The sequence below is a fragment of the Panthera uncia genome, assembly GCF_023721935.1.
Source record: "Panthera uncia isolate 11264 chromosome D3 unlocalized genomic scaffold, Puncia_PCG_1.0 HiC_scaffold_8, whole genome shotgun sequence".
Taxonomy (NCBI): Eukaryota; Metazoa; Chordata; class Mammalia; order Carnivora; family Felidae; genus Panthera; species Panthera uncia.
In genome coordinates, this window is record NW_026057586.1 from 36456468 (window position 1) to 36471013 (window position 14546).

At 37.5% G+C, this 14546-nt stretch overlaps 1 protein-coding gene across 2 annotated transcripts in view; it reads right to left on the reverse strand.

Moving 5' to 3' along the window:
• ELP2 (elongator acetyltransferase complex subunit 2) overlaps nucleotides 1-14546 on the reverse strand; it is a 44314-nt gene that overhangs the window by 14368 nt on the left and 15400 nt on the right. For both annotated transcript variants that reach the window (XM_049619514.1, XM_049619515.1), the window contains 8 exons: nucleotides 13926-14026; nucleotides 13597-13728; nucleotides 9862-10011; nucleotides 7687-7875; nucleotides 5297-5366; nucleotides 4666-4761; nucleotides 4464-4521; nucleotides 3536-3608 (listed from right to left, as the gene is read on the reverse strand). In XM_049619514.1, coding sequence (XP_049475471.1) covers nucleotides 3536-3608; nucleotides 4464-4521; nucleotides 4666-4761; nucleotides 5297-5366; nucleotides 7687-7875; nucleotides 9862-10011; nucleotides 13597-13728; nucleotides 13926-14026 — 869 coding nt within the window. The remainder of the gene's footprint in view (nucleotides 1-3535; nucleotides 3609-4463; nucleotides 4522-4665; nucleotides 4762-5296; nucleotides 5367-7686; nucleotides 7876-9861; nucleotides 10012-13596; nucleotides 13729-13925; nucleotides 14027-14546) is intronic.

Consider the following 14546-nt stretch of genomic DNA (forward strand, 5'->3'; position numbering starts at 1 on the left):
AGACATCCTTATAGGAAAGGAAGAAATAAAACTTTTTATTCATAGGCAACATAAGCATTCATATGGAAAATGCTACAGTATCTACAATAAAGCTACAAGAACTAATAATTAAGTTTAGGAAACTCACAGAATATAAGATTGATAAACAAAAAGCAACTGTATTTCCATGTGTAAATAATGAATAGACATAAAATATACAAATTAAGGGTAAATCTGATAAAATATGTGTAAGATCAGACACTGAAAATTATAAAACAGTCCTAATAATATTAAGATGTTAACTGGGGAAAACTGGGTGAGAGGTTTTCTATTATCTTTGCAACATTTTGTTAAATCTAGAATTACTCTAAAATAAAAGGTTTACTAAAATAAAATAAAAAACTTAAAAAATAAAATAAAATGAATTAAAATAAGATAAAATCTTTATTAAAAAGAAAAGTTCATTCCTGGGGCACCTGGGTGGCTTAGTTAAGCGTCCAACTTTGGCTCAGGTCACGATCTCATGGTTTGGGAGTTCAAGTACCACATCGAGATCTGTGCTGACAGCTCAGAGCCTGAACCTGCTTCAGATTGTGTCTCCCTCTCTCTCACCCCTCCTCTGCTTGCTCTGTCTCAAAAATAAATATTAAAAAAAAAAAAAATCATTCCTAAAAAATTAAACACCTAAATAAATGAAAGACATACTGTATTTGTGTGTCCAAAAACCCCCAATATTGTTAAAATGCTCCTCAAATTGAGCTGTAGATTCAATGTAATCCCCAAACAATTCCAGTAAGTGTTTTTGTAGAAATTGTCAAGCTGGTTCTAAAATTTATATAAAAAAGTGAAGAACCTAGAATAGCCAAAATAACTTTGAAGAGAATTGGAAGATAATTACTTCCTGGTTTTAAGACATATTACAAAAAGCTATACCTATTTAGAGAATGTAGTATTGGCATCAAGAATAAAAGATGAATGGAAAAAAACACAAGTCCAGAAACAGACCTACACATATATGGACAAGTGATTTTTGACAAAGGTGCAAAAGGCAGTAAGTAAAGGGATAGTCTTTTCAACAAATATGGAACAATTGGATATCCACATGCAAGAAAACCAACTTTAACCTATATTCTAGGCCAAATGCAAAAATTAATTAGGTCTAAACATAAAACTTAAAATCTATAAAACTCAGAGAACCAGATGTGCCCTAGAGTTAGACAAAGATTTCTTACTATACAAAAAGCACAACCCAATACAGAAAAAAATCGGTAAATTAAGCTTCACCAAAACATACAACGTCTGCTCTTTGAAAAACGGGAAATGAAGATAAGTCACTGGGAATAATTATCTAAATTGCATATATCTGATACTTGTATCCAGTGTATACAAAGAACATTTCCAAACTGAGCAATAAGCAAACAATCCAAGAAAGAAATGGGCAAAATATCTGAACAGGTACTTCATCAATAAAAGATATAGAAAGAAAATTAGCACATGAAAAGATGACCAATATCATTAGTCATTAGGAAAATGCCAATGACCACCACAATGAGATGTTACACACCAAACAGAATGGTTAAAAAGACTGACCATACTAAGGGTCAGTGAGGGTGTGGAGCAACTGGAACTCGCACTGCTGGCAGGGCAGTAAAAAGGTTTAACTGTTTTGGAAAATAGTTTGGCAGTTTCTTAAAACTTTAAATATACACCTACCATATAATCTAGCAATTCTACTCGGAGGTACTTATTCAACAAAAATGAAAGCATATACCCAAATAAAGACATTATACAAATATTCACAACTGCTTTTATAGGTAAAAGCCAAAAAGTGGAAACAACTCAAATGTCCATTAATAAGTGAAGAGATAAACAAATTGTAATACATCTGTAGAAGGGAAAACTACTTAGCACTAAAAGAGAATGAACTGCATATTCCATTTATATAAATTTTAGAAAACACAAAGTACTCTACCATGACAAAAAGCAGATTAGTGGTTTCCTACGGATGGAGCAGGAGAAGGTAAGAAGGGGCAGGAAAGAGGACCTACCAAGGGGCAGAGGAAATTTCTGGGGTTGATGGCTATGTTCATTATCTTAATTGTGGTTATGATTTCACAGGTATAAACCATATGTCAAAATTTATCAAATTAGCCAGTTTCAACACACAACTTATAATAAGCTAACAACATCTAAATAAAATTGTTTAAAATGTTAAGTTTCAAAGAAAGATGGATCTAATCATTTGCTTTACCAGTCAAAAACAAAATTGTGGCCGGCATCCTCCGTTCAAGAAACCAAGCCACCTTCAGGTTGGTGCCCAGAAGAACTAGAAGTTTCCATGGATTATTTACCCTTCTACTGGGCAGGTGAGTTTAGACAAACCTTCAGATTTAAACTTTCCAAGCCCCACTATCAACCACACTTCTTTTCTACTGTTTATTAAAATATAAAATACTTAGAAAAAGTATACAAATAACAAAAACCAAGTACACATTTGCTACAAGCAAGCCAAGTTGAAAAGGAAATAATCAATTACACATCACTGACAGCGCTGAAAGCTAAAAACGAACTGGCTGCTCAGCAGAAGCATAGCTATTCCTGCCACCAAGCTCTGTTCTCCCCCCCAGGCCCCTGTAACAGAAGAAGTACTCTCAGTAGCACTCTCACAGACGGGACAACAGGCAAAGGAGCACAGCGGTATTTCTTATGATGCCTCTCAATACAGGCTAGCGGCAAGAAGCTGCAGCAAAAGCAGGGACAGAGGGACCTGCCAGATAGGCAACTCACATCATCACGCTTGAAACAAGTAAATATACTTTAGACAATGTAGATAAAATGGGGGGGGGGGGGGCGTCTCAAGACCTTTCAGACGATCCTCCATACATACTAGTTCACTGCACAGAACAGGGATAAATACGGACTAGGGAGTACGAGATTAGTCTCACAAGCAAACACTGAAAAGTACTACTCTGCAGTGCCCCATGCTAGTGAGCCGGCCACCACCCTGTCCCATCCCGGCACAGGCTGAGCGACCCCATGCACTTCGCTCAGTCCCAAGTCTGTTCCTAGAGAAACGGTCAAACAGAGCGCACTCTGGATTTCATCTTCTCATTCCCCTGTGTCTCCAGGACTCTAATTATTCAAATTATTTATCACATTTTTAGGTCATTTAAAAATACCTGATTAAATAAATCAGGTGTAGATCAGGTCAAACCAAGTATTTAAGAACAAAAGTGTGTGGCGGAAACAGATTTAAAATGCAACCGCAAGCTTTTTATTTTGAGTAAGCTCTACCCCCTACTTGGGGCTTGAACTCATGACCCCGAGGATCAAGAGTGACACGCTTTATCGAGGACGGAGCCAGCCAGGAGCTCCTCAACTGCAAGCTTTTGAAAGGACAGAAGGAAAAAGAGGTTGAGAAAGCAAAACTCCGAAAAAGCAGGCCCCAGTGGCCTTTCACGTAGGGTTCTGCTGCCTCCATCGCCACAACCTGCAGGTGCCTGAGGACTCATGTGATTCATGTGACCAAGTGGAATAAAAAAGTATAATCCCCTACCTTACATGCTGAGGCAAGCAGAGTCTTTGAATTGCTACAAGCAACACAAAATATTTCATAACCGTGTCCATATCTAAAATTTAAGAGAAAATTTAAGAGAAAATGTAAAATTTTTAAATTAAAATTTTTAATTTTAATCAAAAAATTAAATTTTAAAATTAAAATTTTTAATTTTAATTAAAAAATTAAATTTTAAAATTAAAATTTTTAATTTTAATTAAAAAAGTAAATTTTAAAATTAAATTTTTTAATTTTAATTAAAAAAGTAAATTTTAAAATTAAAAAGAGAAAATTTAAGAGAAAATCTAAAATTTAAGAGAAAATTTAAGAGAAAATACATGACCCCTGTATTAGTAAAAGTACCTACTCTCATGCTGCAAAGTTTTAAAACGTGAGAAGAACAACATCAATCTATCTAGCTAACAGGCAATTCTTTCAGGGGACATTACATTTCTGTCTAGGCAAACATTTGGGGAAAAAACAGAGATACTGGGGAAAATGCCAGCTTCCTACAAGTGATACAAGTTACTCAAACAATTAGATTAAAATACAAGTTTTCAACCCCAGCTAGTGTATACAATACACAATATATCTGGGAAAGGTTTTGACGGAGAGCCACCAAAAGGGAAAAAACAAAAACAAAAAACAGAATAATAAATCTTAGAAGTCCTTTTAAGAAAGGAAAAGAAATACAGTGTTAAAAATTAAGACCAATAAACAAATCTAGGAAATAGAATGCATAGTAATATAAAAATCTATGTGAAGTTTGATTCTTGCCTCTTGGGATGGCCACTGAAGATTTTTAGATCGGGGGGCGGGGGGATGTAGGTATGAAGAAAGCAAAGGAAAAAAGCAAGTTGTGTGGGGAAAAAAAAAATCACAAGTTATGACAGAATCAGATCAGAGAGCTTAGCACAGTTTAACTCACAGTTTTTGAACCTCAGGCCATAAAGTATTCTGCAGAAGATGACCCTCAGTGGGAGGTTCTACGATAAATGGATAGCACTGCAATTACTTTTTCTATTTTCACGCAAATAAGTGAATTCTATAGCACTTTTTTAGGTCAATAGTGACAGGTACCATACTCTGTGTACTAATGACTATCAAACCACCTTTTTACCATTTCTTACCAGTAAGTATGGAAGGCTGGAAGGCCACTGGTTGATACTCAAAACCATTACTCGTTAATAGCTCCTCTTCATCAGAAGGCTGAGAAACTAGATCTCCTAGTTTAAAAGAAACTCGTCAACATCATGTATATAGTCACGGTATTTATACGTCCTATATACATCCTAATATTAAGAGCATCAATTACAAAGCAGTGGAACTTCAAAGTACTGATTGTACTTCAAGATGTATCAATGCAATTCCAAATCCAAGGGTACTTCCAGTACTCCAGTATTTGCCAAATGTGTTCTTTGAAGCGCTAGTCAATTCCTCAACGATTTCTTCCTCTCTCTTTGACCTAACACTTCCCAAACTTTTAGAACAATCAGACACATTCTTCAGGCTACCCGTATTAGCATGTGTGGTGGTAGAGCTCCATGAAACACACTTTGTGAAAACTGTACCTATTTCAGGGTCTGTGTATGCACGGAATATTTATCGTGAAATATCTGGTGGAGAAAGCAAATGCATGTGTTGTGATTTAAAAAAAAAAAAAAAAAAAATCAGTAATGAACACGAGGAACGTGTTATACAAGTGTGTAACTAGGTTTTAAAATACAATGGGTTCAAAAATGTTGGACACTAAAGTCTTACCCTGAAAGACAGCTTTATTTGATAACCCCAACGCAGGGACAGTAGCTCCTTCTGGAAGATCACCATCTTGCTGGAATAAAAAGTATGATACATGTTTTAAACACTAAAAGTTACTGTTACCTCAGGCAACCAAAAATGTCATGCCCATAAATGCAGAGGAGCAATTTAAAGAACACATGTGTGGGTATCTGCCCACACTTCCATTTCCTAAACCAAAGATGCAATGCTAAGCACTCTCCACAAACAGGCTGCAGTTAACCCCCCAATGGATCTACCCAATCCATGAAGTCGGGCATCCTGTCATCCATGAGCTCATCAAACCCTAACAGCTCAGTGAGTTTTGGAGTCTGACAGGGCATGCACTGGGCTCGTTTCTAATAGCAGAGTGGGTTGAAATGGCACGCCCAGGGCTCTACTTCCAAGAGTCTCCCAAGCACATCCTTAATGATGTGCATGCAGACACCGCTGTTTCCCAAAAAGGCATATAGTATTTTCATTAAACATGTTTAAATAACTCAGTATTTTTAAAAACTTTTAGAGTGCCATTTGAAGCGCCAATGATCCGTTTATACTCTGCAATGCATACCAACCAAATCATCTCATAAAAAACGATATGCTAACCATCAAAACTGGCATATGTCCATATGCTAAGAACATTTCTCACAATTTAGACTTTAATACAGGAGTTGGAACTCAACATAAACATGAGCCATGGGAATTTAAACCATCGAGAACAGCCACCTGGGACATAAGCCACAGCATGCTTTATCTCAGAAACCAAGAAAAAACTGCATGGAAAAGAGCAGTAAGAAGCACTCCTACAAACCTAACCCAACATTCAGCAGGGGAACAAAACCCAAAATACAGCAAGAGGCTTTCTAGTCCATGAAACCTCTGTTAGCTTAGGACACAGAACTGATTGTCTACCTGGGACTAAGGCTCTCATGGAGCCCTAAAACCACATTTCAATCCCTAGAACTAAGAGATCCTGAAACTAACTGCCCCCCACCCTGTGGCGCTGCATTATAATCCCAATCAAGACTTCCCTTTTGATCTCATTCCCATTGTTTATTATGGTTAGAAAGAAGCAGAACAGAACCTTAACCCCTCTTCACATAATCAAGAATGCCTGTGTCATGGGGTGCTCAGTCTACACTCTATAGAACTTAGTTGGAAATTTTATTTCAAATGACACTTTCTTCTCCAGTCTTATCCGGACTGGTGCTAGTTGCCCTGTCCTCAGAGTCTCCAGGCTCAAATGTATCCTGCTCTCTCTTCACCCCAAAGTACTTTTCATCACTGTCTTTGTTTAGGGACCTACAACAGCATCCCGTAGTCTAAATTGTGCCTGCCTCCCAAGGTCCTCCAGCATTTGACTTTCTCCCATTCTCTCCCTTTCTCTGGATATACTACTCTTCATTTGAATAGCCAGAGCCACCCTACTGCGTGCGTGTGCGTGTTCTCTCTCTCCTCCCTTTTCCCTATCAAGTGTACCTACCTACCCTTTTCAATCTCAGAACCAAATTTGTGACCAAACTTTAAGAACCATAGGATGGTACACTTCTATGTAACACAACTATTTTCCTAATTTCCCTTCCTTCAAAAGTAGTTACTTTATAATTTTTATAACTTATGTATGTATTAATTTTAAGAGAAACAAAGAGAGAGAGAAATAGAGAGTATGCACACATGACAGAGGGGGAGAAGGGCTGAAGGAGAGAGAGAATCCCAAGCAAGCTCCATGCTCAACATGCAGCCTGACGCAGGGCTAGATCTCACGACCTTGGGATCATGACCTGAACCACAGCAGGAGGTGGACTCCCAACCTAATGCCCAAGTGCCCCATAACTTATGTATTTTTATCAGTAGCTCAAATCTTCTGTAAAGAGTATAAACATAAAAAAAATTTACCCTTTCAAAACCCAAATAAGGTCCCATTAAACATTTTCTCATTAGTACAGTAACCTCTTCCTTCTATGAATATTTTACTTTAGCCACCAAAAAATCCTTGGTCTTATGTAATAAGTGCAAGCACTTCAGTTCTACTGTTCCCTACCTCTAACCACAGTTAGAGGCAATCTCCCTGAAAATATGACATACCTATCACATATTGTTTTATTTTAAGTACCAATCACAGTGATGATATGTGGTATTCCTGCCTTGATTTAACACTTTAATTCTTCACAGTGTCTTAGACAACTTTTTAAAGAAATTTCTGGTTTAAACATTTAAATTATTGCATGCCACAGTGTGCAAGTTTGTCAAGACAATAATAAATCCGATCTGACTTCCTTTCTACCCATAATCTCCATTTACAGGTTTAATCAAATATTTTTTAAATGAAGTCAATGGATTTAGCTCCACATAACTAAATTCAGAGGAATACTCACATTACAAAGCACAAGATTCAGTGACTGGCCTGTAATGGCACAAAAATTTTCCACAAAATTCTGAGGTGCAGAAAATACTCGAAGAACTTTCTCATCTGCTCCAGACACAAACTGAAACCGACTAATCATTGCCAAACATTTCAGGTCATACCCATGTATCTGAGGCCTGGCAATTTCATGCCAAGTAACCTGCATATTAAAATAGGATAAATAAAAATGACCATTTCAAAAATCAAATTCTTTTCAACAAGCAAAATGTCAGATGCAAAATCATTTATCATGCATGGAAATAGGACAACAAAGCAGATTCATCTGTGTTGTATTTACCAATAATTCAATCCTTTTTGTTACAGATGCAAAATACTTTATCATGCATGGAAATAGGACAACAAAGCAGATTCATCTGTGTTGTATTTACCAATAATTCAATCCTTTTTGTTACTGAGTAGGATTCTCTTGTATGGAGACATATACATATATATACACGTGTGTGTGTGTGTATACATACACATATATACATATATATATATGTACATATATATATATATATACACACACATATATATATATAAGCTTACTGATCCATTTACATACTGATAGATATTCAGGTTGTTTCCAGCTTGTCTTTCATTGAGAAAGCAGTTGTGAACATTTATGTACAGGTCTTTGCATGGACATGGGCTGCAACTTTTCTTGGGTTAATACTACCTATAGGTAGAATGGCTGGATGATATAATAGATGCATATTTACATTTTTAAGAAACTGCCAAACTATTTTCCCAAGAGGATATGCACTTTACAATCCCACCAGCAGTGTAGGAGAGTGCCAGCTGTCTGCTCCCTCATCAACACTCGGTATTGTCTTTTACTTTAATCATTCTGATAGGTGAATGTGTGATGGTATCTCACTGCAGCTTTACCTTGCGTTTCCCTAATGACTAATGGTGTTGAGACTCTTTTCCTGTCCTTATTTCCTTATATCTTTTTTGGAGAAACATCTGTTCAAATCTTTTGCCCTTTTGGTTTTTTTAAACTGGACTATTATCCTAGTACTGACTTCTGAGATATTCTTCATACATATACACTCTAGATATAAATCCTTCACCAGAGATGTGCTTGGTAAATACTTTCTCCCAGTTGTGACTGGACTTCTCATTTTCCTGGCAGTATCTTTCAAGGAGCAGAAATTTTACATTTTAGTCAAGTCTGATTTATCCATTTTTTAATTTTTTTTTAATTTATTTTGAGGCGGGGGGGTGGTGGTGGGCAGAGACGGAGAGAGAATCCCAAGTAGGCTCTGTGCTGTTAGTGCAGAGACCAATGTGGGGCTTGTACTCAGAAACCATGGGATCATGACCTGATAGGTGCCCCTATCTATTTTTTAAATAGATGATTAATAAACAACAGCTGAGCTATATGGGTAACAAGTCACAAAGAGCCACAGAAAACCAGTGAAAATCATTTGCCTTGTTTTTTAACTGACTCAACTCTATTAATTTGAACCTCCCACCGCTACCAAAGTAGTAATGTCAGTGGCAGTTTTCACTCGTTTCTGTGGACTAACCAACCCACAGGCAGTTCCATGAATTTTTGTCAGGAACTGAAGCTGAGTACACAGACTTCCTCTACGACATAGCACAGGTCAATGGCTTGTCAGTGGTAAAGTTCTGTTGCGACTTTTTGAGCTCAAGGCCAAGACTGAAAAGTTACTCAACAAAAACTGCCTATAAGCACTAGTATCTAATACTATATGACTTTAGAAATTAGCTTTTGCTACAGACTTGGCAGTGTTTTATGAATTAAACTTAAAATTACAAGGGATAACTGAACTTTTATGTAGAACTGAAGTAAACACATTTTGAAAACAACTAACATTTAAATTGTCTCAACTGGCAAGAATACACATATGTTTAAGTTTCTAAGAAAATACCAAACTGCCCTCTTGCCTGGTTGTTAGCATTCTGCGCCCCTACCGGCAACACAGGAAGTCTGCAGGCGCTCTGCACCCTTCCCACCGCTCCTCACAGTCAGTACCGTCTACTTCAGCTGAGGGTATACAGTGCATGGCGGCATGGTTTTAACTTGCGCTTCCGCAGGGGCTAACAATGTTGCCCCACTTTTCATGTGCTCATGGAGGTTTTTTAATGTAGATCAGTCAAGTAGGAAGTCACTTACCTGTGATTGGTCTTTTCTCTTCCATGGAGCAAAAAGTCGAGTTGTTTGGTCAGTACCAACAGTGATGATAAACTCTCCTTCCGGATCCCACATCAGGTCTTGGACACCATCAAAGTGCCCTGAGATAACAATCTCTGGAGTCCACTCTCTCTGCAATGAAAGTACTGTGACACATCCAAATAATCAAAGATCAGCACTACTCAGAATCCATTTCATAATGCCCTCAGGGCTAATGATGAAAAAGACTGATGCCCCCAGGCATGTGAAAAGCTTTAAAAAAAAAAAAAAAAAAAAAAAAGATGGGATCTTAAAATAGTAGGATCCTAAAATAAAAGGATGGGTTTTCCAATCAAGCATATGAGAACTTAAACATTCAAATCTGTGCTATATTCCTTTAAAGCAATAACCCACGGAAATTTCCCTCCATTCATCATTTACTGAATGCCTCCTAGAAGTCAGACACTACTTAACTTTTCTCTGCCTCAAAGAACTCTTCCGTAGGAAAGTTACCAAGCTTGTATGGCTGTTATGAGAATAAAATGAATTTATATTTGTAAAGCACTCATAACAATGCTGGCACATACTAGGTATTATGCGAGTATTTTTCTATTAAACTACATAACAAAGAGTATTACGTAAAACTGGTAGATTCTGACGGCTTTATTAAACAAAAGGAGCTGCAGGTGTAGAGAACACAGTCCAAATCAAACCTAGCTGGCCACCTCCAGAGGGAACCTGTACCAGCAACCATGTGAACAGTGACAATGAAATACACAAAATGTCGTTGGTCCACACAGAATCACAAGTAGTGGTAAAATGTGATCTTTAGAGGAAAAATTAAATTTGTATCAATAAAACGTCATTCAAAGACAAGTATGCTGAATACAGTGATTAAGCTAAGCTATATTATTTTCTGGTCAAAAAAATAAAAAGGTTGTGACTAAGAAATGCTATTAATTTCTTTTGTGACGAAAAAATTGATTCTATGGTAAGCACCAATGGCAGTTTCCAAAAAGTTTTGAAAGAAAGGCAGCACTTTTGGACTATCAGTACAGTTTTCCACTAGAATAGTCCTAAAGGACAGTGTTTCTTCTTAAAATCAGCCCTGATTGTCACAAATGTGCCACTCTGGAGGCTGTGGATGTGTGGGGGCAGAGGGTATACAGGAACTCTGTAATTTCTGTTCAGTTTTTCTGTGAACCTAAAACTTCTTTAAAAAAATAATAAAGTCTCTTAAAAAAAAAAAGTCACCTTAGTAAGGGGCTAATATAAATTTGAAGTCAAATTATAAGCACAAGTAAATTTCCTTGAATTCTGTCTCGCGGTTTGAGTTTCTTTGTACTCATCTGATGCTTTTTTTTCTACGAAGCCCCTCAAAAACTAAAGCTGAATATGACTCAGAGGAGCTCCAAGAACAAATTTTATCCTAAAAAATATCCTCTTTAACAGTGCCTTAGCTCATTTCATAGTAGAAACAATCTTTTTGTTGTGTGTGTGTGTGTTTATGTGTTTATGTGTGTGTGTGTGTGTGTGTGTGTGTGTGTGTACAGTTGACACACAATGTTAACATTAGTTTCAGGTGTACCACACAGTGATTCAACATGTCTATACATTATGCTACGCTCACTGCTGCTGTAGCTACCATCTGTCACCACACAACACTATTGCAATACCCACTGACCATATTCCCTACTCTGTATCTTTCATTCCCGTGACTTACCCATTCCACAGCTGGAAGCCTGTACCTCCCACTCCCCTTCACCTACTTGGCCAACCCCCGTCCCCTTTCCCCTTCAGCAAAACATCAGTGTGTTCTCTGTATTTACAGGTCTGATTCCATACTTGTAGAAACAGTCTTCGAAGGTCAACTCCAAATGGAAGATATAAGGGAAAGAGTAAATCACTCCATGCATTGAGAAAGCCTCACAGATGACACAACTATTACAAAGCCCACCAACTAAAGTTTATGCAAACCCATGAATTTTTACTTTTTAAAGGAAGCCATCAGATGGACATTCAGAATCTGCTGACTCACATTTCACTCAATGCTCTTATTTCTTTCATTTATTTACTTAACGTATTCACATAGTAACCTCTAGGTGCCAGACCCGTTCTACATACTATACAAATATTAACTCATTGAAGCATCATAGAAACCCCAGAGTAGGTGATATTTCTATTCACGTTTTACATTTTCTATTTACCCTCCTCAGGAGGAACCTGAGACAGAGGTTAGGCAAAGACCTCGAGGGCACACAGCCAGTAAGTGCTGGGGTCTGGGCCTGAAGCCAGACTGTCCAGCTCCAAAGTCTGTGCTCTTAGCCACTTTTCCTGCAATTTCATTTCCCCAAACTCAAAGAAGTGGATCAGAAGCAAATTAGAAAGTTAAGAGATGGGGCATCTGGGTGGCTCAGTCAGTTAAGCATCCAACTTTGGCTCAGGTCATGACCTCACGGTTCGTGGGTTCGAGCCCCGCATCAGGCTCTGTGCTGACAGCTCAGAGCCTGGAGCCTGTTTCAGGTTCTGTGTCTCCCTCTCTCTCTGCCCCTCCCCCACTCGCGCTCTGTCTCCCTGTCTCAAAAATAAAAAAACATTAAAAAAAATTAAAAAAAAAAGAAAGTAAGAAAAGGAATAATACTGAAAGGCAGCTAGATGACTAAAGGAAAATTCCCTCTTTGAGAAGAAACTAACAATTATAAAAAAGATGTAAAATAGCCCAGTATTTATAGGACCATTTAAAATTACACCCATCAACAACTTGAGAGCATTAATATATTCCTTCACAAAATAACAGGTGGTCCTATTGCCCTTTTGTCAGTCATTCATCCAGTAATTGTCTATGGAGTACTTTGCTGCCCAAGAAAAGACCAAATTATGTTGTCTTGTTTAAGAAGACAGGGATGTTACATGGGGCACCTGGGTGGCTCAGTCGGTTAAACGTCCAACTTCAGCTCAGGTTATGGTCTCATGGTCTGTGAGTTCGAGCCCCATGTCAGGCTCTGTGCTGACAGCTCAGAGCCTGGAGGCTGCTTTGGATTCTGTGTCTCTCTCTCTCTCTGCCCCTCTCCCACTCACACTCTCTCAAAAATAAATAAATGTTAAAAAAAAAAAAAATTTTTTTTAAAGATGACAGAATGTTACACATTATAGGAAATATTCTCATCAAAAAATTTATAGAGCTTAAAGGCAGAGCCTAAAATTTATACAGCTTGGGCACCTGGGTGGCTCAGTTAGTTAAACCTCCGACTTCAGCTCAGGTCATGATCTCAGTTTGTGGGTTCAGATGCTGCACCAGGCTCTCTGTTAGTAGCTCAGAGACTGGAGCCTGCTTCAGGTTCTGTGCCTCCCTCTCTCTCTGCCCCTTCCTTGCTAGCTCACTCTCTCTCTCAAAAATAAACAAATGCTAAAAAAAAAAAAAAAAAAAAAAAAAAAAAAAAAAAAAATTTATACAGCTTAAAGTTCACTTACATAGAAAACTGACCTATGTGCAAATTTCAAAACCCCCAACGATACTGAACAAATGAATACTTTTCCTCTTAGGAAAGCATAAGTTTCTCACTTAGTGTAACTACAGTATAACGTCTACAAGAAGAAGTGAATAAGAAAGACGTCATTTGAACTTAAACACCCCAACTATGTTTCTGGCAGAGTATAGGAAGTACCTAACACTGTTTACCTAAGTTTCATTTCACTCTATGTGAGAACAAATGCTTTATTTAAAAATGCTTTTCTTACTGGGTTAGCCGTATTCTGTTTCCAAAGGTGCAATGCTCCATGGAAAGCATGAGCAATGATCATGGAGCCATCTTCATTGAACTGGCAATCATAAAATCCCAGAGTATTTCCACCTATTTCACCTACTCGAACCTATGCAATAGAAAATAAGTGGTAATCAAGAGTCCACAATTCTCACAGTAGAAATCAGATTCCAGAGATTCTTATGTTCTCACTTACTTAACACATAGAAAGAGTGAACACTTTTGCAGCTCTAGGAACAAAGACTTGGGGGCTAAATATCATTTATTAAACCCAATTTTCTGTTCCGTAAATATTCACATTTTTACCTGTTCCAGCCAAACTCCAGACTCTTCATCTGGAGCCCAGAGAATCATGGTTTTATCCATTGAGGCGGACAACAATCTCATTGGCTGCTGCAGAAGACCATCTAAAGAAAAAAACTAATGCCTTTAGGTGATCAACAAGCATTGTTTGTAGATTACCAGAAAAACACAATACCGTTACTATAAGAACATTCACTTGTAGCGATAGCAACATTTTAGAAACACAACAGAGGTTTACCTTAGAACAGATAAACGAGGTGTGGCACATTTAGACAATGGATTATACTTCAATAAAAATAAATAAATTAGAGCTACATGAATCAACACGAGTACAACTCTAAAACACGTTAAGCTAAAAAGCCAAGATGTAAGAGAATACATATCGCTATCAAGTTTTAACAACTGTAAAGCAATACTGTTTGTGGCTACAGAAATGTATAGTAGAAGTATAAAAACACTCGTGGGAATGATATGCAGTGAATTCAGCCTTGTAGTTGTCCTAAGGGAAGAATGGAGGGGAAAGAGTTCGGGAAAGAATACACAGGGGGTCCCCCAATACCAATAATATCTACTTTTTTTTAATTGCAGCAAAAATATGACAATATTAATAACAGTTGGACGGCA